Source organism: Cydia amplana, chromosome 22 (assembly GCF_948474715.1).
Source record: "Cydia amplana chromosome 22, ilCydAmpl1.1, whole genome shotgun sequence".
NCBI lineage: Eukaryota > Metazoa > Arthropoda > Insecta > Lepidoptera > Tortricidae > Cydia > Cydia amplana.
In genome coordinates, this window is record NC_086090.1 from 1,517,707 (window position 1) to 1,543,644 (window position 25,938).

Genomic DNA, 25,938 nt, shown 5'->3' on the forward strand with positions numbered 1-25,938 from the left:
GTTTGGACAAAGGACTGTCTCATTTCAAACATAGACAGAGAGAATCATAATACTATCTTTGTCTTACACTAGTACTAGCACCCAAAAGAAAAGGATGATAATAGTTTTCCTGGTTGTTACTGATTAACAAATTGGTTTGCTTTTAATTGCTTGCTTTGCAAAAAGATCTATGCTTTTCAGCAGTTCCGTATATCTATCTACCTATATACAGGGTGTGTGGAATCCTCAACAAATTATCCGCGTTTAAAACCGGCCATTAAGCAGTTAACACCTGACGGATGGCGGGATTCGAACCCGCGATCAATCGCCCGGGGATTTACGTCCACACCTCGCGTGGAACATGAAAAGGTGGGTTTTTGGAGAAAAATTAACGGGGGTAAGTCTTTTTTACGGTGGAAAATATATGTTTGGAATTAATCTTGTACAAGAGAAATGCCGGCGCGGTTTTTTAATAAATACATAAGGTCCAAACATCGTAACTACGAAAGCGGATTTTTTTTGAAAATGGCAAATACTTACCTACTTACTAGAAGTAATTACTACATAATTTAGTAACAGTAGCGTAATTATTTTAGATAAAGTATGAAGTACTCTCGAGCAATAAACATAAAAACTCAAAAATGCCCGTTTTCCCAGAGATAATTTAAGACCTAGCTAGATCAATTTTTCGCCTCCGTAAACCCCTATATAATAGCAAATTTCATCGAAATCGTTAGAACCGTTTCCGAGATACCCGGAATACTAATATATAAAGCGGGGTACGCATTCGAAGTTACCCCATGAAAAACTCCGCCGGCTTTTTCTTCACTCGGCATAAAAACACCATTTATCTTGATCATAATATGAAAATGTGATGTTATAGGATATTATTTACTCTTCGGGCCAATTTCCATGTCCACGTTTTTATTGTTGTACCTAAATAGACTAAATAGTGTGGTTCTACATACTAAACGCTTTATGGCAAGTGCATACTGTAAGTGAGCATTTCTCAAAAAGTTTGTACATTTCGATCACATCTTAGATTTCTATAAAAATTGGTATGATGGTAAAGTAAATCCCTAAATGTCCCAGAAAGTTTGTATGAAACATTCCTTTTTTGTTACCAGATTTCTTGTTACTTTCTGGGACATTTTGGGAAATATGGTGGAAGTTGTTCAGCTTCATGTACTTTACCATCATACCAATTTTTATAGAAATCTAAGATGTGATCGAAATGTACAAACTTTTTGAGAAATGTTCAAGTAAGGAGTATTTATATTAACTAATATTAAGTATTCGAGTATCGGATACAATATACCTACCACTTGGTGAGCAGGCCGGTGGTGTGCGAGTACGGGGCGGGGTACGGCGAGTATTGCGAGTACGGCGCCGCGTACGCGTACTCGCTCGCCAGTGTCGTTGCGCCTGGAACAGGGAAAAATACTTTTTTGTAAAAGACCATTAATGTAATAAAAAAAAAAACATAAAATAGGTACTTAATTCCTAAAACCCGTTTAGATGCTTTAGCAAATTTTATATCCTCGGTCCCATCTACAACAGTCTACCTATTAGTGAAAAATGGACCCTTTGACTGACTTTTTATTCTATCTCAATTTTTTTTTATACATACAGGTATATCTAAGTCGGAGCGATAATAAGTTTTTTGCAAAAATTTCATTTTTGGTATAAGTTTTTATCGCTAACTGTACTTTTCTTACGACAGACAACTAATACTCATCGAGACAATTCTAAAAACCCCTAACACAATTAGGTTGCGTTGTTTCATGACAGAGTTCCTATGGCCACCTCCTGTCTCCATCATCAGATCAGCTCGATTGTACCATAATATTGCATTGTCATCCGACTTACATGTGTATGCAAAATTTCAGCTCAATCGGAAACCGGGAAGTGGATCAAATTTAACTTGCAAGATTCCAATACATAGTTACATACAGGTCGAACCAATAAAAGCTTATTAAAAATATAGTCGATGTCAGTTGTTCGGAGCTGTCAACTTTTTGTTCTAACTGACAGGCCGATACCATCCGGCGGACTGGTAATCAGTGGGCCCCTTAAGTCTAGTGAAACGAACCGTAAATAAGAATAAGAATAAGAATAAGAATAAGAATAAGAATAATATTTATTAAAAGAAAAACCTTATTAATAATACATAATGTCCAGTGGCCCCCACACTAGGCTATGCCTGTCACGTGGTGGCCGGAATCGAAATTGTAAAGTGAAGGTAAAGTAAAGAACTAAGGACTAATCTAATAGAAGGTAATGAAAGTAATAGTTACAGAAATTAAGCAATTCAAAGAATAAGGAAAAAAAAAGGAAAGAAAAAATTGTGTCTGTGCGTGTGTGTGTGTGTGTGTGTGTGTTTGTGTGTGTGTGTGTGTGTGTGTGTGTGTGTGTGTGTGTGTGTGTGTGCGTGTAAGGCTACAAAGATAGTTAGCATGTAAGTTAGGTGATGACCTTCAACAGCATCTCAGTTTGATTGTAGTTAAGACTTTTTAACCAGTTCTTAATTACGAATTTTGCTTCAAGAGGGGACTTTTCAGATATGTTGCAGGACTTTGCCACTGTATTGTAAATAAACGGATGCAGGAAGTTAGGAAGACGCCTCGCGAAAGCGGTTTTTATGATGGGAGTAGGAATTTTAAAGATTCGGTTACGGATTAGGGTAAGATATTCTGCCGAATTTATAGTTTTTTGATGCATGTGAGTTGCAACTCGTAAGATCAATAATTGCCTCACACTAAGAACATCCGCGTCTTTATAAAGGGTAATCGTCGGAAACCATCGAGGCTTTCCAAGCATGACCTTGAGCACAAACCTTTGGGCCCTTTCGAGAAGCAGTAGTGCAGAGCTAGTGGAACCACCCCACACGCCAATGCAGTATGATAGGACGGATTCGCATATTGAAGTGTATACAAGCTTAAGCAACTCCCTCGTAGCAGAATTTCGTAGTAGTTTCATAATGAATACTACCTTTCTGACTCTAGCAGACAGCACTTCGATGTGCTTTTTGAAATTAAGATTTTCATCAAGCGTAATACCCAGGTACTTTATAATGGTACAATTACTAATCACATCGAAAACTCTACATGAGTGAATAGCTGGGTCGTCCTCCGCACTGCCACAAGAAAGCTTGAGATCTGGCCGTGAGCTGGGGGCAGAAGAGGCCGTTTTATGAAAGCATAAGTATTTTGTTTTTGAAATATTAAGTGAGAGCAGGTTGTCAGCGAGCCACTTTGTAATCACAGTCAAACCAGACTCCGCTACTGCAAAGCAACGTGCCCATGAGACATCGTGAAACAGCAGAGCAGTGTCGTCTGCATAGCAGATAATTTCTGCCTGACTGATGGGGAGAGAGATTAAGTCATTGAGGTAGATCAGAAATAGGGTGGGACCGAGGATGCTTCCCTGCGGTACACCGAAAGTTATCGGGGCTGAGTCACTGACTAAAGTGCCAAGTCTTACACATTGCTTCCGGTTTGTAAGGTAGCTTTTAAACCAGTTCCATGCGATACCGCGAATACCTAACAGTTCAAGCTTCCTAAGCAATATCGGGATTGAGACAGTGTCAAATGCCTTGGCCAAATCTAGGAAGATTCCCACGCAGGATTCTCCTCTGTCAAGATAGGAAGAGACAAGGTTAACCAGTAAGGTGGCGGCTTGCTCAGAAGATCTCTTTTTCCGAAAGCCATATTGACTTTGGGAGAGTAGGTGTTCTGATTCAAGGAAATTGACTAGTTGATTATTAATAATCTTTTCCAGCATTTTAGACAGACTACTGAGAAGAGAAATAGGGCGATAATTCCCGGGGCAGCTCTTGTCACCTCCTTTATGAACGGGAACCACTGCAGCAACTTTCCAGCATTCCGGAAAAGAACCCGATGAAATGCTGAGGTTAAAAATATGTACGAGTGGCTTGACGATATAATTTTTTAGATTTTTTAAAATACGAGTGTTTATTTTGTCAATGCCGGACGCGCAGTCAAGATTTAAAGACATGATTAATTTCTCTACTTCAGCATCGTCGGTAGGATTTAAAAAAATAGATCTAAGAGGGGAGTTGGTTAAAGCTACTTCAGTCGCAAGCGTGGTCTCACTCGTGTTATTATCAGAGAGTATAACATCTGCTAGGTTTTTGCCCACTGAAGAGAAGAAGTCATTGGTGTAATTTAGGGAATCAGAAACATTAGGCTTGATGGTGGCTAGTTCATGGGGTGTATGCCTATCCCGATTGCGGTGAGATATGTCTCTAATAATTTTCCAAAGTTTCCTCGGGTATTTTTTATTATCCAAAAGATGTTTCCGGTCAAAATCATCCTTGGTTTTTCGTAAAATGCTTATATAAAAATTTCTATATCTAGTATAAGTTATTTTGGCTATTTCGTTATGGGGGTGTTTCCTGTAATTGACATGTAGTTTGTCTTTGACTCTAGAGCATTTAATCAAGCCTGGAGTCATCCAAGGTTTTAAAATTAATTTTGAATTACTTATTGATCTGCAAATGTAAATGTTAAATGTTAAATTAGTAATTATAACAGTTTTAAATCATTTAAAACTGTTATAATTACTAATACCTAACATTGTTATTCCTTGTTAGGTATACCTATATCCATGCTTAAGGAGTAAAAAAACATTTGCGCAAATACGACATACATAATATTACATAGTCCTTAAAGGCTTAAATATAATGTATATTTTTTCCCGTAGCTGAAGTGAGTAACGCTACGGCTTACGTAGGCGAACAACGCGCGAACGCGGCGCGGCGCGGCGGCGGCGCGGCGCGACGCGGCGCGGTGAGGATGAAACAAACCGTCGATACGTATAGGTATGTCCTACTCGTACGTGACCGATTTAGACGCGAAGCGGGGCGGCGGCCGCGCGGCGTTCGCGCGTTGTTCGCCTACGTAAGACGTAGCGTAAGAATATACAAACAAAAGTTCAAAAACCTCGTTGGCACGGTTTCAAGAAAAAATACACCCCTTCTTTCTGTAGATAAAATGTTGGTTCTGTGACCTTTACCAGTTCCCCTAAGGGACCTAAGGTGTTGAGCGGAAAAAACTTAAATATCAGGCATTTTATGCCTGAAATGTATCTGAAAAATATATTGCGCTGAAAGGTGTATTCGGGTGATTTCGGAAATTGGGTAATCCCAAAAATCATTTCACAGTCACTCATATTCCGTTGTAATAAAAGACCCTTTTCGGAATCATCCCCCTTTTTTTAGGGTTTTTTTTTCTTACAGAATTACCCCATACCTTATCTTATATTATTTTGAGGTTATGTGCTATTTTTAAAACATGCAAAATAGGTAATTAGCTAAGATCGTTCTGTTTTAGCGAATTAAAATATAATTAATTTCCATATAAAATAAAAACTACAATGTTGATGCAAATTATATTCTCATCTTTTAACCGGAATGAAGACCGGATGTTATATTTTTCCATTTCCTTTATGACTCTTGGTTTTACTGAAAAATCACAGCCTGTTTCAAGACTCCGCACATCACGGCATTACATAGCGTTATTTAAATAGACACGCCTCGCCTCCACGCCCTCGCATATAACGACCTTTATACGCGTAACCACATTCAAAATATGTCCCCGCCACCCTGACGTTAATATTTATAACCAGAATAAGCCACCGAAGTACTCAGAAGCACTTCTGTCGCATCACAGACTCGTGTTACGCTTCGTTACCCCCTCCAGACAAAGCCTGTATGGCCACCCCCCTCTAAAATTATTTGCATACCCCCGAATGAGCTATTAAAGATGTCTGCTCCCGGGTAAGCAGATTGCGGTGGATTAAAGACCAAAAGGGAGAGCGGCCCCAGAATACTCCCTGCGGCACTCCGAATTATTCTCTACCTTTCTATGCATAAGTGCGAATTCGGAGCGGTTTGATATACATTTTATGACATTACGGCCGCTACAGAGCGGGGTCCAGAGGAGAAAATTAGATTTCGTGGAGAGTGCTCTGCAGGAGTGGCGCTCGACTTTGTCGAAAGCTTTCGTAAAGTCATTGTCGTTTTTTCAGTGATTCTTCAACTGTTTTTCTGTTCGGCCACTTTTTGCTTTATCCCCTTTTCATTGTTTTATTCGTGTTTCATTGTTTTATCTGTGCGACTCGTTATTGCGTTTGTTTATTGGCAGTGATGCTTCGAGTTGATGTCCGCAATTTGGGGGACTTTTTTTAGAGGTGGCCATTTGCGCAGTTTTACTTTGTTTTTAATATAATGGATTTATTTTTGCTTTCAAATGATTTACTTTTGACATGGAAAGTGGTTGTTCCATAAAACAAATATAGGTAGGTTTTGTGACATGCAGTACACAATACAAGTCATTATGGTCGCTTAAAATAATGTTCGTAATGAATGAATTAATGTAGGTATGATGCAATCTTTAATTTAGTAGATCTACAGCGAGTTGGTAAATAGCGTGCATACAATAGCAACAGCATGGACACATTGAGTTATCTTTTTCTATACGTGAAAACACTCGGTAGTCGCTACTAGAAGATCGCCGTTGAAAAGACTCGCCAATGGCGCCGTTCGAAACTATCGCATATTGTACATCGCTGCAAAAGTGCATACCCACTTTACGAGTTGAATGGAGTAGTCACTTCCCGTTATATTGTACGTATACGGAGGATAAGGCGGTGCCCCGGGTTGAAGAACTCCCGCCGCTGCCGTTGGGGACTCGCCGCCGGCGCTACCGTTCAAACCTGTTGAGACTTGTTGTAGAACTGTCACTCACCGTCATAGTGTGCGTACGGAGGGTAAGGTGGAGCTGGCGGTTGTAGGACTACTAGCGCCGCCGCGTCGGGACTCGCCGCCGCCGATGGGGGTTCGCCGCCGGCGCCGCCGTTCGAACCCGTCGAGTCATTTGTAGCTGTGGACAAATCACAAGTTAGAACATTGTTATTGGTCATTTATTTACTGCAACTTTATGGCACAATAAAATTGTTCAAACGTCGGGCATAAATCCATTCTCTAGGTACCAGGCAACCATTGTTACCGATATACCTACTACATATTAATTGCGAGGCCCATACCGTTAAGGTAGTACGTAGTACCTAGGTTTTTACCTAAGAAAAAATCCCAAGGGACGTCTGAACGGATTTTTCGACTCTCGATTACAGGGTTACAAAAATCTTCATAAGGGTCAATTTCTGAACACGATTTTTTTTCTGTCCGTGATGAAAATCGAGGGTTAGCATCAGATAATACTTACCATTTTTTTTTTACATAAAGAAGTCACACTTTCACACCGAGTTCCATATGAATTCACTGATTAGTTGGTTTTTAGAGTACACTTAAAAATATCTAAAGGCTCAAATTACTGCTCCCGTGCCCTGTCCGGAATCTACTTTTGAGCATAAAGAAAAATCCTACGAAAAATTCTACATTAGTATCACCAATTTAGTGTCAAATACTTAAACTAGATGATATTTACTATCACTGAGCATATACACTATTAACTTCATTGTGGTAAATAACTCGTGATCGATGTTTAAATTTTGTCCGAGTGCGCGAGTACAATTTCGTCGGCAAAACTCAAAGGGCTCTGACAGCCGACGTTTTTATTTGAACCGGCTCGTGTCCCGCCTCACCCGTACTGGCAGTATTCGTCTGTCTCTTAAAGCAAGCGGATGTAAGTCAAGCCGCGGCGTGTTCGAGCAAATCGCGTAAGTATTTCGGAATCTGGGTGGGCGACAATTTTTTTCTAATTTCGATGCCCCTTATAAATTTTATTTTCCACATAGCTTTTCAATAACAATTGTCATATTTAGGAGCCGTTTATGTATCTTTATGTAAGTGATAACATAACAGTTTGGTCAAACACGATTTAAATTTTTGGCGAATTTTTTTATTACGAATTCTAATTTCTGTGCCCTAATTCCCATAGCAAATTTACCTAAAACAGCTGATTAAGTGGCACGGGAATTAGAAAGTATTACATATATTGTCAACAAATCTTTTATTGGGGGCACTGTAAGTTAATTGGCAATGTTTACGTCATATTATTATTACATATATATATTGGCATTGAATATATATTGTATGTAATAATAATATGATGTATATCTTTCTATTTTACATTTAAGGAAATCTTAAAGAATGCACAAAAATCTGTGAACGGTTTTTTAGTATAAGTACTATATTTTTAGTATAGTACATCTACATACAGGGTGGACCCGAATAACCCGGGAAATTTTAATACGTAAGGTAAGGTGGGGTAAGACGACACCGGGGTAAGACTATCACTTGTATGGAATCCTTGTACTGTTAGCTTGCCCCACCTTACCTTATTCATTGATCATATTGTAACATTAAAATATTATATAAACATAAAACTATTTCTGGAATTATTACATATTACCTAACCTACCTAAGGTTACATGAAATGCAATGTTTTTTTTTGTTGTAAATTTGACAGCTGACAGCGTATGCCGTATAAAGTTTAAATATCTGGGAGACCGAGCTTTGCTTGGAAAACATATACCTACCTAAAAACTCAAAACTGCGCGTTTTTCCAGAGATAACACTTAGCTAGATCGATTTTTCACCCCAGAAAACCCTTATATATGATCAAATTTCATCGAAATCGTTAGAGCCGTTTCCGAGATCCCCGAAATATATAGAAGAATTGCTCGTTTAGTAGATTAGTTGTTATGAATTAGCTTTTCTAATACAAGAAAAATTAAATATATCCTATTCTTATTATATTATAAATGCGAAAGTATGTCTGTCTGTCTGTTATCTCGTCACGCTTAAACCGCTGAACCAATATCATGTTGATGATATTTGGTATGGAGATAGTTTGAGGCCCGGGGAAGGACAAAGGATCTGGGGGCACGGCAGTGCCGCCGCCAAGTCGAGCAAAATAAAGTGGCACGGCCGTACCATCAAATCTCAATAACATTCTATCAAAATAACATTTAATTTGAACATGTAGTCTAAGAATTAATACACTTTAAAATCCCTTAGTTTTGTCACTGACACAATCACTCATGATTATCATTATTCTAAGGTACTTCTAGCATACCCACAAGTTCCAAATTTGAAACGTAATTAGGTTTTAGCTTTTTAAGCCAATTAAAATCTAATAATACTGCAATATTAGTCACGTTCTAAAGATCTAATAACTGCATAAATAAGCTTGTAATCCTATAGAAATATATGCGATAACAAATTTACCTTTTAGTTCTTACAATTAGTAGGGAAAGTAAAGGTACACTAGTTGTACGATGTGAGTATGAATAAAGATGTGTATAGTTATGATATGTGTATACATAGTATCAGCATGGTATGGGTATGATTACCTGAAAAGAAGGACAGCCTACAAAAAGAGATGGGATCCTATCAAAAACATTACATGTAAAAAGATGCGTCTCGCAACGCAGTTCTTCTACTACAAAAAAGTTTTGAGATGTAATGTGAAGCCAAGTCGGTTATTTTAGTCAGTGCCAGGGGGTATTAAAACCGTAATACTATTAGATACCTTATTAGAGTTCCGTAGCCAAATGGCAAAAAACGGAACCCTTATGGATTCGTCATGTCTGTCTGTCTGTGATAGTCTTACCCCGGTGATAGTCTTACCCCACCTTACCTCGTATGTGGTCAAACAATTTTTTGTGTTATGAATTTATGAAGGCAGCATATTCGATTTCTTCAGATTAACTTACACAATAACTTCTTCTCTCTGTGCCCCTATTTATTTCTTAGTATCATTTCCTATACGGCCATATACCAGATCATACACCTTGTACCTATCTACATGCAGATACATAATGACACTTTTTAATGAATAGTTTTGTATGTAAGGCGGACAAGTTTACGCAACTACTTAAAGTATTGTTTTGAAATATGTATATTTTACTAAGAAAGAGAGATTAGTTGCCATTAAAATCAAGGAAACGATTAGTCAAATACGTAGTTTTTAGTGTATCATACTTTCGTAGATTTTTCGTCCGAAACTAAAATTAAAGAAGGTAAATATGTTCGATGCCGCTTAGGTAAATATGTTGAAGTATATTATTGTAGATTAAAATATACATAAATAATAGTTTTAACTACCAAAATAAGTTAAGAAAACAATTCCTGTGCCATGTTCTAATTTCCGTGCTAGTAAAATCTAATTCCCATGGACACACTAATTCCCGTGCCCTGACCAAAATTTCAAATTGAAATAACTTTTATAGTTTTATGAATATTTTTACCCCATAAGAAAATTAATGTTTATTATATTTTTTATCAAATTATCAGTATAATTTTTTTTGTGTATTGTTGGTATTTCAAAATTCCATGGGAATTAGACAAAAATGCTCGTTTGGTGAAATTGACCCATAACCACATTTTTTGTTATAACTAAGTTCGTATGTACATAGGAATACAAAGTTAAACGTTGAATAGCTTTTATTTTATTATTAGTGTCATAGATAGGAACACAATGTTTTCCAATAAAAGTTAAAAATGTTTTGGAAAAAACATTTTCAACAGCACCATTTGAATTAGTTTCACCAAACTGCGATAGTTTTCGCAACGCGCCCGTTTTTCCGAATTAATCGTCAGTTGGGCGCAAATAAAATAAAATCCGGATGGAAAAATGGCCGCTTTGCCGCGAATAAAATGGAAAAATATAGCTGGATTTTAGGATTTTGGTATAAAAGTTGAGTGACAGCTAGCTGGTCTCTAGTGGATTTGGAATTGCTTTAGAAAAAGCCAATAGGTAGTATAAGAGTAGGTATTTATAAAGAAAGATTATTATTAAAAAAGGTTTTATAGTATTAAAAAAGGAGGATTACATTTTAAAATTTACTTTTTGTTGAACGAGTCCATCTGATACGGTAGAATACAAAAAAAAACACAATTAGAGACTGAATTTTTTTTACACGATGCCTAAAATGTCAGCTTCTATTTTCTACAAACCTGTAAATTTTACGAGTGACAGTTTCATGTAGGTTTTAATAAATAAAAAAACTAAGTGAAGAGAAATAAACCGTACTCTTCATGTCAAAATTGCTTCTACGCATAATAATAGGTAGTAACATTTCTGATGTATGATAGATAACAGAACAGAATAACAGAAAACAGAGTTTTAAATACTAAGGTCCTTTTTTTAGTCATCGAAAAACTAATAGGCGACTCAAATTATGTATGACATAACTTAATTAGGTACTTAATTATGCCTAAATTTAAATTAATCTAAAATAAGATTAAACTGTCATTAAATAGTACCAAAACCAACAACACAACTATTTCCTGGCGCTCCCATAAAACGATTAAAAAGCCACACACACACACACACAACTAAAAAAAAAGATGATGTCACAGAATCCCATTCACAAGTTCAATATCACTTCCCACGTGCTGAATGGATCCGATCTGACCACAAGACTGCGGTCGCGCGGTTCCATGGGAATATCATTCATTCGTTCAATTTCATTCACCGGCCTTGGCATTTGATATTACGTGTTGGGTGACTTGCAGCTTCGTGGAAGAAAGTTTTCTGGATTAGAATTTTGATGGTTTTGTCAGCTGCCAAAGGTTTTTTAACACATTAACTGCCAGCGACTCGCTAGGGGAGATCACTATTCGTAGGCGCTTTTCGCTACATACGGTTTTTCCCGTGTTATCGGCTACGCTCGTAGCGCGTAGCTCGCGCTTGCACTGAATGTGTTAAGAAAAAAAAATTGCGAGACACGTCAAGGCAAGGCCCTTTCAACGACAGTGTGGGAGTGCCATTATGTATGTCAAATTTCTATAAAAAATGTTTATAAGACACCTCCATACTTTGTTCTGTCAAAGTCAGTGCAAGTTCGCTTAGACGGACTCTAGGGAGTCATAGGGGTCAATGGCCGTTTGACAATAGCCCTAGATCAGGTGCGCAGGCGACTTGTGTTACAGATTACAGAGGATGTGGTCAGGATGAGATTACGGGGATACTGTGATACTGCCAGTTTAAAAAAGAGTATTGAAAATAATATATGTTTGGCGGTTGAACCTTTTTAGTCTGTGGCATTTATTTTACCGATAAAGGAGAATATTGGTACATGTATATCTAAGGTGCTAAGGCTTTTTTTGTCTGTACCTAGCTATTGAGTTTTACTTGCCTAGTTGCCATTGATGAGATGTGTCGAGAAATGAGAACTGTGAATGAAGTAGGTTTGTTTTGTTTATTTATTGTCACGGGATGTGGTTTTACCACACAGACATTAATGTCATCGCTATGGGTTTTACTGAATAGGAATCATTCCATTCATTCATTCATAGGGCGTAGTGTCGTCATAAATCTTGGTATAAACTGTATTTAACGATATTCTGATCGAAATTATTTTTATACGACAGCGGTGGCAAAATTGCATACGGCCCGCCTGATGGTAAGTGGTCACCGTAGCGTAGGACGACTGAAACTAACAGACTTGATGAAAAATTTTCAAAAATTGAAAAATACGAAAAATATTGTTTATTTTTGTGGAATTTTACCAGATTATCTAAAGTCTATTTTTTAATTCGGTAGACTAAAATGACATTTCTTAGTATGAAATGACATTTTATGTTCATACTATGAACTGTCATTTCAGTCTACCGAATAAAAAAATAGATTTTAAGTAAGTATATAATTAGGTACATTTTGTGCCACGTGTTTCAACGCATTTAGTATCGAAACTATAGTTGGTCAAACCAATTTGTCAGTCAGTAAGAACCAGGAAAACTATACTCATCCTTTTCTTTTGGGTGCTAGTACTAATGTAAGACAAAGATAGTATGATTCTCTCTGTTTATGTTTGTAATGAGACAGTCATTTCACAAACTGTACTAAGCCGATTTTTATTAACCGGTCAATGCTGTATGGCCCGACTGACATACATACATATTATAGGCTGTAATTTTAATAAGAGGAAGAAAGTTCTTACTCTGTTTGTATTTTTTATTAAGATTTACGTGATTTACCGCTACTTAAATCTAAGTGTAGTGGATACTTTGATTTACGGGACATTTTATTTCACTGTCACCACAGAAATGTTGACAATGCCACCGCAAAGAGTTAGTTATGGGAGAGATGCGATAATAGAGAAACAGTTAAGAGTTAACCTTCCGGATCTGAATGTTAAATGGAGGAGGATTCTGAGGAAAAATGCAGCAAAACTGTCTTAAAACATAGATATAAAGTGCGATATAAAACAGTAAAAATTCAATAAAATAGAACTAAAAAAAATCCATACTAAATTGTTGCCGTGTTTAAGCATTTTACGGCATAAATGTGACAGTTACGTAGGAAGTGGCGCCAATAGTTTTCTACAATTTCTTGTCGGACTATACTTACTTAACGCCTAAATGAATAGATAGAAAAAGTTAAGTTAAGTTTAACAACAAGCATTACAGAACCCCTAGTGTAAATTTCATTCGATAGCGTGACGAGCGTTCGCGTTTGCGTTATGTCTAGTTTTGTATGGAATTTTGAAAAGCGCGCCAAGCGGGACGTTTTGGAAACTCAAAATCCCATACAAAATGACACTTAACCACAAAATAAATAATAGTACTAAGTACAGAAGACGCACTCTCTAACAAAACGCGTCTGTTACGATCAGCACAGATATGGCCGCTAGGTGGCGACAGCGCCACGCGCGGCTTATGGCTTTCCCCAAAATTGGGGCCGAACGGATGTACTTTTAGCTACCTGTAGCAAAGCGACGAAATCGCGGAGTGAGACACGCCTGACTTAACGCAGATGCGTACGTCACGTCATGCTATCGAATTAAATTTACACTAGGGATACAGTAGGTACAGTCAGCTGCAGTAGTTGCTAAGCGGGCGAGGTGTTCAAAATGACCTTGACACGCTCTTATTCTCTTAACAATAAAGTCGCGTCAACATCATTTTGAATACCTCGCCCGCTTAGCGACTTCTGCTGCTGACTGTACACACTTAAACAAAAACGTCACTTTTGACACTGACATATCTAGTCCACATCGTATCTAGTCGTAATATTTGACGTATCTTAAAGTTCGAATCGAGCAGTAAGTCTGTGCCGCGGAAGTTTAGCTCAGAATCAGCCGTGTCACCCCACCGCAGGCACTTTTCAGGGCGTGACAGCACCAAATGACAATACTTGACAGATTGCTGGTTGTTAAATCACAGGCCCGGCGTCCGTCGCGTCACGATTTGATTATGGATATAAACGGAAACCTTTAGGTCATGGTTGTACTTAATTTGCTGATTAACGGATGTTTTCTGATTAGCGGATTTTGAGTGGAAAGTAGTGGTTACGATTTTTATGGTGGTGATGGCAGTGGTAGTTAGTTTATCTATAAACAGCAACACTCCTAATATACATCGGTGGACCTTATTACAAAAGGCATAAGGTCCACCGATGTACAGTTAACAGTGTGGGCCCTGGTACAGTCAGCAGCAGAAGTTGCTAAGCGGGCGAGGTGTTCAAAATTATCTTGACGCGCTCTTATTCTCTTAACAATAAAGTCGCGTCAAGATCATTTTGAACACCTTGCCCGCTTAGCAACTATTGCTGCCGACTGTACAATAAAAACGGCGGTCCCTTTTTGTATTTGGAGTCTAGAAGAACGGGGTGTGTAATTAGCTTTTACAAGCATTGCTCATTGCTGTAGGACAAAGTAGCCATTCTCAAGAATCTCAAGAAATAAGTAAAATATTATTAGACAGGTAAGCGTCAAAAACACTGCAAATTAAAACGAGGTATTTTTAAATAAACCTCTCTTGGCTAGAATACAATACAATACAATACTCTTTATTGCACACCTCACATACACGTAGTAAACCCTACGTATAGTAACCCTTTAAATTTTGAGGAATCTAGACAACAACATAAAAAGTCAGTCACAAAAAATGGTAGATGTAATAGCGGAATATTGAAGGAAAAAATAAATGAAAAAAAAAACTTCATAAGAACGGATTGTCAACATTTCAATAGCTTTTGTAATGGCGACTACGTACGTCGTACTAGTTAGAAAACACACAACAAGTGTGGTTCGTAATCTTAACCAGAACCAAAATTGCGCTAGGCATAAGTCTAGCGTTGTATTTTGGCTAACGAACGATTTTGTGCATGATGAACGATGATAATGATGATGATGTCCTCTCAGACGTATCCGTCGACGGCGACACCCGGAAAAATCAGGTATTCTGTAAATTCTGACGTGCATGTGCTCGAACGTGACTTGCGAAACCGAGTTTTGTTTTATAAACTTCCGGCCGCAAGACATGCAGTAAAGAGATTTTATGAATAATCATGATGAAGAATAGATAATATTACCTGAATGAGGAGTATAATGTGGATGTGCGGCGTGCTCGTACGGCGTGTCAAACAACTCGCCGTAGTACCCGGTCGCGCCGCCCGCCGCGCCGCCCAACTCCGACAGAAGCTTGTACTCGTCTTTGAGACTCCATTTCGACGATGACCAGAGCTGAAAGAATATTAATATGTTAGAATATAAACATGGAACATTAAATAAGCTTAAAAATAATAATACAACAAATAAACTTAAAATAAACGCCCTATAGGTATATAAAACACAGCCTCCAAGTTACTGCCTTAGGGCTGGCCGCATTGCCACGTTGAATGGCAATGCTAATGCGTTGAGCAAAATATTGGCCAGCCCTCTATAATATATTATATCTATAGTTTGTCAATGAGCCATTGAGGGGGGATTTAAATCTTCTCGAGGCAGAGGTGCAGGGTTGGAGCCGGTGTAGCTTTATTTGACGTTCATAAACGCATTGTAATATGCCTACTTGAATAAACTACCTATCTTTTATTTTTATCTTATCATATTTTGATCTATTTAAATACAACCTTGAAGATAGCTTGGTGCATGCGAAATGAAGTGCAAATCGTGCGTGAGATGCGCGCAAATCAGCAAGACGATCGTCAAGGTCGTATCAAAATCGGTTTAAAATCATAACAAGTTCTTAAATCTGAATTGGACTCAATGTTGTTAAGTGGGTCTTACAGTGATCAAAAGGACCTAAGACTTTTCATTTTGTCTTTCTGCATAGGGTAAAAGTGGGTAGTATATCGCTGGCCCAATATTACAGGGTTCTCAATGTTACATTTTCAAGATAGTTGAAATTCGACTTAATGTCACTATGACAATGTTCAAATTTCAGTTCGATAAAAGTGAAACATAGAACCCTGTAATATTGGGCCAGCGATATAAACTCAGCTTTTATGTAACCTACGCGACATAGCATTTTATAGACTACATGGCGTTATTCATAAACGGCTGCTAACTTAATCAGTTGATGATCGTCTTTTGTCCCTATCTGTCGTTATGTCATAGGGGGAGAAACGATGATCATCAGCTGATTAACTTAGCAGACGTTTATGAAAAAGGGCGTACATCGTGATTACTGTGATTAAGTACTTGATTAGCGAATGGATTAACGTTAATCACGCCAACAACCACCCACAGAACCAAACCAAACATTAAACACTTTAATCCGTTAACCCGGAAATCCGCACTGACGATAAATCGGGCCGTTTTTTCGGTCCGTCACGGCGGCGGGGCCGCGACCGACGCCATCAGTCAAGATGGCCGCTTGGCGCCAAAATGGAACGCTTGTTTATGGTTTAGCTTTTTTAAATGTTGATAGATTTAGCATCAACACATAAATGGAAGGAAAAGGAGGGGAAGACCAAGGAAAAGTTATATGAGCCAAGTGAAGGAGCATGTAGGGGCCGTGTCGTACCAGGACACTAAGGGGTTGGCTTCGGATCGACCAAGGTGTAGACAATTTCATCACGCTGCACCGACAAGAGCCCAGCTCTTAAATTGAATGATGAATGACATACTTGTATTAATTTACTAATACATATAATTAAAGATTGATTTATAGTGTACTAACGACCCGCCCCGGCTTCGCACGGGTTAACAAATTATACATAAACTTTCCTCCGGAGTCACTCTATCTATTAAGAACCTCCTTTTTTTTAAGGCGGTTAAAAAAAAACCGCATCAAAATCCGTTGCGTAGTCTTAAAGATCTAAGCATACATAGGAACAGAGAGACAGCGGGAAGCGACTTTGTTTTATACTATGTAGTAGTACTTTGTATGAAGATATGTAAAGATTAAGAATAAAATTGTCTCTTATGTAGTTTAACAGCCGAAATTACTGCACCATACGAGGATGTTGTGGTCATTAGACTATCAAAAGTCAACTTTTGATACCCAGATATATAAAGTGAGCCGATCTTGTTCAAAGTTGTCCGAGAGATCGGCTCGCTTTATATTTCGTCAACCGTTAAGCTAAATTTCATAGAACAAAACAAGAGATAGGGAAAGCTATGATGGCGCCATCTATGCAAACCTTTGACAATTACCATCCCCATTGCTGCTACTTACATTAGAATATATTTGATCGCCGTTATAGTGACTCCTTTGCCGCTTCACGTCGTCTTCGGAATGACTGTTGAAGTCTCGGTTTTCATCTGCAAAAAAAGTTACAATTATTTTCAAAGCAGTTTTCACAATCGGTCTAATTCCGATAAGCCCAAGAGGCCAATTCAAACTTACATTTTGACATCCAAATAATATCAAAATGATGTAATTTTGTTCTCATACCGTGCGTCTCGCTCGCGTTACATGTACGGAGAAGTACCTACGAGCAAAATACACGTGCGAATGATAAGTAACTAAATGACATCATTTTGAGATCTAAAAATACTTACTTTCATATTAGCCTCATTGGCTAGCTCTTTCGTAATAGAACATATCCTAACTTGTGTTCCAAAAATTTTTTCGTGGTAAGTGCCTACGTAAGTAGGTAGATATTATATACGTTTTCACGAAAAGATTTCTATTATGTATAATCATATAATGAATCTCGCCTTTACTTCGAAAACTTTAATTACAAAACCCTCAATAAAAACCAAACTGAAATTCAAACTCTAAAACTCCACGGCTCGAAAGCCCTATTAAATATCTTAAGCGGGAGAATTTGAAAAGTTATAGAGTTATATAATATGGCAATTTGTGCAGTAGGTTTAATAGCTCAGTAAATCTCGCTACGGTCTATAGGCCGCTCTATGGAGCTAGGGATGGGGTGGCTTATGACTTTGAGGGTTAGAGATATCGATAATTTGAGGTACACACAAATAAATACACATGTATAGAAGAAGTGCTCATCAGAAGACTTTATCGTACTCGTATCGTAAGGAAGTTATTGTTACTATTTTCTTGTAAGTAACAATAACGCATAAAGTAATTTTATTGCATCCTTGGTTTATACCGGAAGGTTCAATAATTTCAATATACGTAGGATGTGAATAAATTTGCCTATTAACTGATGAATTTATTTCGGCGTTTTCCTAATAGAATTCCTGTGTTTAGGACACTAAAGGGGCCCATTGATTAACAGTCCGCCGGACGGTATCGGCCTGTCAGTTGTTCGGAGCTGTCAACTTTTTGTTCTGACAGGCCGATACCGTCCGGGAGACTGTTAATCAGTGGGCCTCTTTAGGCTTTATTTTACTTGCTCTAAATTTTTCACTAAACGCAAGTAGCAAATGTTTGAACTCGCAATAAACACTAATAAATGTTTCATCAATGTGGGGCCTGTTCAGCCCCAATATGAAGACCATCCACACTTATCCCGCAGCCATACTTAACCGTATTAATCTTATTGTGAAAATATTTATTTTACCTATTTATGAAAGCTCTCAACTCGTCATTGGGTAAATTGAGGACGCAAACAAGAAAATGTTTGTACATTGACTAGTCATTTCCTATCGTTATCGCACGCGCATAATTATATTGCTGTCCTGCTCGCACAGTGGCATTGAAAATGTTTTTGCTTAACGTCCCTACTTTAATTTACAACTCATTAAATTTACAACTTATCGATAATCGACACTCCTTATCCCATCTCTACTCCCAGTTAGGGGTGCAAACTCCGCGGGGTCGACTATTTTATTCGCTATACTTCTCGTTGCTCACAAGTTTGCTCACTACCCTCAATTCCAAAAGAACGTAACTGTTAACAATTTTATATTGACATAAGGCTTTTTAAACTAGAAATACTTAGTTTTACCTTGGAAAGAGTTTAATTATGGCAAAGTGTGCCCGCGCGACTCGTTCTCGTAAAATGGATGTGTCTCAAACTCTCGCAATGTTATCTAATAATAAAGGTGAATTTTGTGAGAATGTGCAATTGAAACAGAACTATTCTACGGATAGATAGTGGATGGCTAAGCTTGTTATATTTTCAAAAGTATTTGATAATTATTTTAATTTCTGAACAGGCGGTCTAGCCATGGTGAGAATCGCTATCGCTTCGGCATCGAATCGCTTTGTGTCTCTCTATCTTTCTTCCATATTAGTGTGACAGTGACAGTTGCGTTTCGTTAGCTACGGAGCGTTAGCGATTGGCATGTTGTCTACGGGGCCTGAAGTCACCTCGTCTGGAAAACGCTGTAAAAGCGAACCTCACTTGGGAGAGATGTCTGTTATTCACATAATCGATGGGTTTTTGTGTATTATGCTCTGGCTACATTTGACTGTTAATCTAATATAGTTTAGCAAAAAGGATGTATCCTTCAAAATTTGTCATTTAACCTTTTCGACGCCGTGTCAAAAACAAAAGCTGTCACGCTGACGCCACGTCACCGAAGTGTCAAAACTGAAGTTGAACTTTATGTATATGCACGTAGGTCGATGTTGCTCTGTGTCTGTGGTCTGTGACTGATTAATCGGTCTTTGGCGTTGAACCTACGGTGCGGATATATCGGTCATTGGCGTCCAAAAGGTTAAATTAATCTTTTTGATGAACTTGATGAAACTCTTCCTTTTGACATACCTAAAGTTCCAATTTTATTGACAGACTTTTGTAGCTTGCATCCTTTTCCCTAACGTAGGTCCAATTTCTTACCTTGGTCTTCATGCCGCTTCCTCTTGAGCCCGTTGCCGTTATGCAGACCCTCGACCTGCTCGATGCCGAGTATGCCGTTAATGCTGTAACTGCCCGTGTTGGGCACGTGCTGCCCCGTCGTGGGGGGGAGGGGGATTACCTTGGTCTTCATGCCGCTTTCTCTTGAGCCCATTGCCGTTATGCAGACCCTCGACCTGCTCGATGCCGAGTATACCGTTGATGCTGTAACTGCCCGTGTTGGGCACGTGCTGCTCTGTCGTGGGGGAGAGGACGGCCGTCGTGCCCGCGTTGCCAGAATGGGTTATTACCTGTTGAATAAATTGGGTTCAGTACTGACGGAAGTAAATAAAGGAATGTTACATTAAAACTAGTAAAGTGATGCACGATTTGACAGTGATTTAGGTGGCTCTGTAGGTCTGTACAATGTATACGTTTTGTGGTAACGATTTCTCTAACGTCAGTGCTTGACAGCTTAGTTACTGCATCTGAATGTGGCCATATCATGCCATCTATTTCAGCTGACAGCAACAATTCGTAAGGTGCATTGCGGTAATTTTGAAAGAGGGGTAAATTTGAACATGGCAAAGATTTACTAAACTAGAATCATTTCCTGCTATAGCAACAGTAAGTTATGGTTGGTCAAATCAATTTGTCAGTAAATAAGAACAAAAAAAAAACTCTTTTGGATGCTATTAAGACTCATTTTGCAACTAAAGAACTAAACTATATATAGAACAGATATATTTTAATAACAATATTTCCGTGAGACACAGACATAATTATTAAATATATTAAAAACCGGGTCACTCACGTATTTTAAGTCGAAAACGCTCGACATGTTTCACTCCGTACCGAGGAGTGTCATCAGGAGAATAGATATACTTACAGATACTACGCTGCCCTGCGCCGAGGAGATTTCTTGTTCTTGCTGTTGCTGCTGGTTATGCGCGTGCTTCGCCTTTTCCGCCGCCTTGTTGCGGACGATCCTGGGGACAAAAGGTCCATTTAGAAATTATAGCATATCTAAGCTCTTCTTCTTTTTCCTCTCCAGGTATTTATTACCTAAACCTGTTATTATTTGGGGTCGTGTCTCCGCACTGTTCTGCGCCAAGTCCTACGATCTTGGGTTATTTGTTGAGCCACCTGGGCTTTCTTGAGGTCTCTTTCTATATTTGTCCACCAGGCATATGGCGGGCGGCCGTGCCCTAGCATATCTAAGATGTTTCCTGTTTTCTTTAGCTACCCTCAATTCAATCAACGCAATTATTAATTTAAAAATTTGTGAGGCGTAGGTTTACTTTTATACTTGCACAACATTTTAAAATAAATAATTGATCAAATATACCTATTAAATAAGATGCCTATTGATCCAAGACTTATACTATTCTTATATATATGTTAGGTAGGTACCAAAACGCTACAGTGAGTTCCTTTGAAATAAATGTACAGTCGCCATCAGATATATCGGAGCAGCCAAGGTGTTCAGAATATCTGAACACGCACTCTAACGCCCTGAAAATGGAGGCGTGTTCAGATATTTATGAGAGCCTTAGCCGCTTCGATATATCTGATGGCAACTGTACATGTCATAACGGGATTCTAATCTTATTCCACGCCTTGCATTAATAATATAAAATGTTAGTTTTGCAAAACCTTACAAGTTGGTTATGTTGTGACATAAGCTTCCTCATTTTGACATAAGCACTTGATAAGCACACAACAAGAACAAAGTGCCTAAAAAATTTTCATTCAGAAAACTATAAAAAGTTTCAACTGGGCTTCAACGTAAATATCTCATAAAAAAAAACTGTAAGCACTGTTACTAGTAAAAATATATTTTTTAAATTTCTACTAAAAAAATTGTTCATCAAACGATTCTTATAAAAAGGAAATCAAACAAAAGTTAACAAAGAATCTTTAAACAAGACGAGCACCTGTTAAAAACCAAAGCAAAAAGCCAACCATCGATCAAACTAAAACCACCTATTCACCTTTATAATAACTTGCCGAAACAATTTTTGCATATGTCAACCCGCGAGACACTGGCAATAATTCACGAAGCCAGCGCTATCCATCATGGCGGGAAATGAAACGTCAACTCGGCAAAATGGCCGCGAAACAGTATGCCGTCATCGTTGCGTCGGAGTCTTGTTACGGCGTTATTGTCTGGGGATTTTTGTTTTAGGGTGTTTTATGTAATGAGGAACGTGTAGAAATAAATATGACGATTATTCATAAAACATCAGATGTAGTAGGTGTGTTTATTAAAAAATATTAATCAAGAACTCTGTAAGTATACTAACATTTCATTTAAACAAGCTTTCTTTGTGTTAGTTTTTATTTAACGTATCATTCATGAATATAACTTCAACATTGATAGCTAAATTACGGCTCTCTTATTCAAAAATATTTGATAAGTATCGACGTCAAAGATATGTTTACACTTTTACACCTTACTCCTTTGCAATAAGGCGAAAAGCGTAAACATATTTTTGACGTCGACTGTACAAAGGCGTATTATTTTGGTTTTGGATGTTTGGGTTTTGGATAATACACTGTCCTGCCAAAGATAACTCGATAATCTTCGAGAACTTCGCCTTAATAGTTGTTAATGCCAATCTAATCCCATAATCAAAAATTAGGGCAATAAAAAAACCGCCCTTCAAAAATTCAAAACCCTCAGCAATTTGCCAAAAAACGCCACGTGGCATGCGGCGGATGCGTGGCGAATCGTGGCATTTGCGGCGCGCGGTGGTATATGGAAAAAGGATGTTGGCGCGCGTGCCGCTTGATTCATTGCGGCGAACTAATGGTGAATTGAGAAATTGCCATTTTTAAGACAATGGTGGTAAATCAGCGTACGAGTTTTAAGCTGATTCTTGTAACTGGAGAAATAAATTAAACAGTAGGCTATACTCCTCAAACTGACCAACATTTGTACAGTAACTTTTAAGAATAACTTATGTTTTGATTTTTATTACACTTTAAAGATTATTCTAAGACGCAATGTATTGCAAATTTTGTTTATTTTGTTACAAGCAACGTCAAATACACTGATGTCAGCGTACATTGAAGGCAATATTTATTTTGTATGAAAAAGACGAAGTCTAAAGGATTCGTAATTTTTAAAAGTTGTTTAACAAAAGTTTTATAGTTTGAGGAATATAATATATGTTTTTTCTACTCCAGCACTTAAATGTGTCAATTAAATGACTGACAGTGATATCATTTGAATGCAATGTCATTTGAATGTTTTGTCTATAGGCTCATAAGATGACTGCTAGCAGTCATCTTATGAGTATAATACAACTGCTTTATTTTTTTAAAGATACAACTTCCGATCATCTTAACCCTTAAAACGTTTATGTCCCTTTTTTAGTACAGGTACTAAATGCGGCGCCAAGTTTAAACACTATTTGCGGGGTAGAAAAGGAAGTACATTGAAGAAAGTGCAAGAATTGTACTTTTTTTTATAGTTTATGGCAATATCAGGCAACATTCGGTTTATGCGCAACCGGCAATTGAAATATGAAATTTTCTGAATTTGCGACGGAGTGTGTTCCTGACGTCATAGAATATAAAGTAACAAGCTAAAGTGCTATCTTTGTGTTGATATTATTACTAGGTGAGTTAAACATTGTTATTATATATAAAGTTCATTAAATCATAGATTAATTATAAGTCAAAAATTGTGAAATAAATCATGGCCCATTTTTGTGACATTGTCGATAGTACTGGTAACCAAGTACCATGCATGCACGTCCTAAAAAACGGACCGTGCCGCCTTGTGCGCAGACACGATTGTGACAGAAAACGGACATTGCCATACTTTGGTTATATGTATTTTTTCATTTATTGTCATTTTATATGCTGACGTTGCGTTGGGATTGTGTGATACATAACTATATGTATACATTTTATTGTATTTTAGTTTCAGGTGGTTCCACCATCTGACTCAGAGGAGTGAGATAATAAAAAAACGACGATGACGAAATTTTACTACTAGAGACAGCTTGTACGTACCTTTCCTCAATCCGACTCTCTTTCAGCCAAGTCAGTTTCTCCGGAGATGTCAGATATGATGGACAAATATAGATCGGTTCATTTACGAAGACGCGTACTATTATTCTTATTGTCATGCTATTAAAGTTTAGTGCACCACATCGTGAATCTGTACTTATAGATGATTTCGAAGTCAAACGTCCTTGTGTGAAAAACGTTGTTAAAAATATAATAACTCGACCTGAACACGACTTGTCCCCTAGTACTCCATCTACAAAACTTAATTCCACGTCAGCAAACGCAATAATTCGCTTCAGTATCCAAATGATTGGCACGTCTTGAAATGTGCTACGGTTAAACCCTATTTCAAGTCGATGAAGAAGATGTTACAATTCCTGAGGCCTGTAAAACGTAATCCCTTCAGAATTCAGGCGAGTAAATACCTAACTTTGAATCGAGTTGTATGTGGGGCAGACCTAGTAAAGGATGGGAAGGAGACGAAAGCATTTCTACTTGGGTACAGGAACATATATATAGTTGTTGTCAAGGACCGCCAACCAAAGTCTGCAGTCTGGGAGAATGATATGCATTAGCCTCTGATTCTTGCCAAGGAGGAGCGATATAATCCCAGAATGTTTCGAGATGCCATTGGGACTGAAAAACATCTAAACTTTAACAGGGACGACAGCTTTTCTCTACCACCAGCTTAGGTTCCAGATAGTCCGTGTGATAAGGAAACAAGCAAGACATAGAACTGTGAGATCATAGTGTTAAATGGTTTGGTCATTTTAGTATAGCAATGTTACTTAAAATAATTGTAATGTGTAACTAGCTTTATGAGCCTATTTTGCATGTATAAGTAGCCTTGAAATTTATAGTTTTGGTTTAATATTTCGGTATGTGGGTCATTCTATACATATTAACACTGGAAGTAAATATAGTATTATTATGTTTCACATAAGTTTTTTCTATTTGATATTGTAATTAAACGTTTTTTCAAAACATTTACTAGTGTGTTATTTAAAGAATTTACAATTTTCTTGCCCTGTAATACTTTATTCATTTTAATTTTTTGAAACTGTATGACAGCATTGTCCGTTTTTTAGGACACCCTTGTGAGCAATCAATTTATAAGGTTCATGGCAATGTCCGTTTTAACGGACATCCTAAAAACCCTACTTTCAGAATTTTTTAATTTTTTTTTCGCAAATTATAGTACTTTTTAACTCATTACTATCCCTAAAAACATTCCATGAGATAGGTGGATACATTATTTCATGTCTTGCCGTGTTAAGGGTTAATTGAAAGAGGTGTTTTCATTTACTTTTTTTTTGTTTTTTTTTTTTTTTGGCTCTATGTTTTGCTGTGTGCATAATAATTCATACAAAGTAACCCATTTTCTTAGTCTCAACTGTTTTGTGTCGGGTGCAGCTGTCATAGAAAAAGTAATGTATGCAACAGCTCATAATTGGCTCTTAAAATTCTCTCTTTTTTTACAAAACTCGACTACGTCTTCGACCCTTGAATTTTAAGAACCCTTATTATATCACTGTTGCATAAACTATTATTAATTATTTGCTCGTGTTACAGGTAACCCCCTGTATAACCGTAGCCTTGAGGCGGATTCCCTGCATGGTTATTGTTGTTGTCGCGTTGTTTTGATATGCTTGATTCATGTGTGAAAATGCCATTATGAATAATAAAGTTATATGTGATGTGATGTTTATAGAGGCACTGCTACACTCTATCACTTCAAAATCGGTGCATAGCTAGCTCCGCACGGACTCTAACGTAAAAACATGTAAATTAAGACGAAAGGGGACGAGGAACGACCGCCTCGAAACCGGATTTCCATACAAACGTATTCCCCATTTTCCTCTCTGGATATTAAAATATTGAAAACATTTTTACACAATTTGATGTAATTTAATCGTAGCTATGCCCGACCCTTTGTTTTTTTCACGATTTCTTAGTTATTATAAGAGTTGGGAGCGAAAAACAGGTTTCCTAAAAATGTTTAAAAGCTCCTAATTCT

At 37.7% G+C, this 25,938-nt stretch overlaps 1 protein-coding gene across 3 annotated transcripts in view; it reads right to left on the minus strand.

Moving 5' to 3' along the window:
- Positions 1-1,284: 1,284 nt before the first annotated feature.
- The window catches only part of LOC134658384 (paired box protein Pax-5), a 91,396-nt gene continuing 66,742 nt past the window's right edge, over positions 1,285-25,938 (minus strand). For 2 of the 3 annotated variants that reach the window (XM_063514065.1, XM_063514063.1), the window contains exons 5-10: positions 20,788-20,887; positions 20,041-20,209; positions 17,378-17,463; positions 15,288-15,438; positions 6,750-6,884; positions 1,285-1,404 (exon numbers count right to left, since the gene is read on the minus strand). In XM_063514065.1, the coding sequence (XP_063370135.1) occupies positions 1,298-1,404; positions 6,750-6,884; positions 15,288-15,438; positions 17,378-17,463; positions 20,041-20,209; positions 20,788-20,887 (748 nt within the window). In that variant the 3' untranslated portion in view covers positions 1,285-1,297. Of the gene's footprint in view, positions 1,405-6,749; positions 6,885-15,287; positions 15,439-17,377; positions 17,464-19,901; positions 19,957-20,040; positions 20,210-20,787; positions 20,888-25,938 lie in introns of all 3 variants that reach the window. The other variant, XM_063514064.1, reaches the window with a different exon arrangement.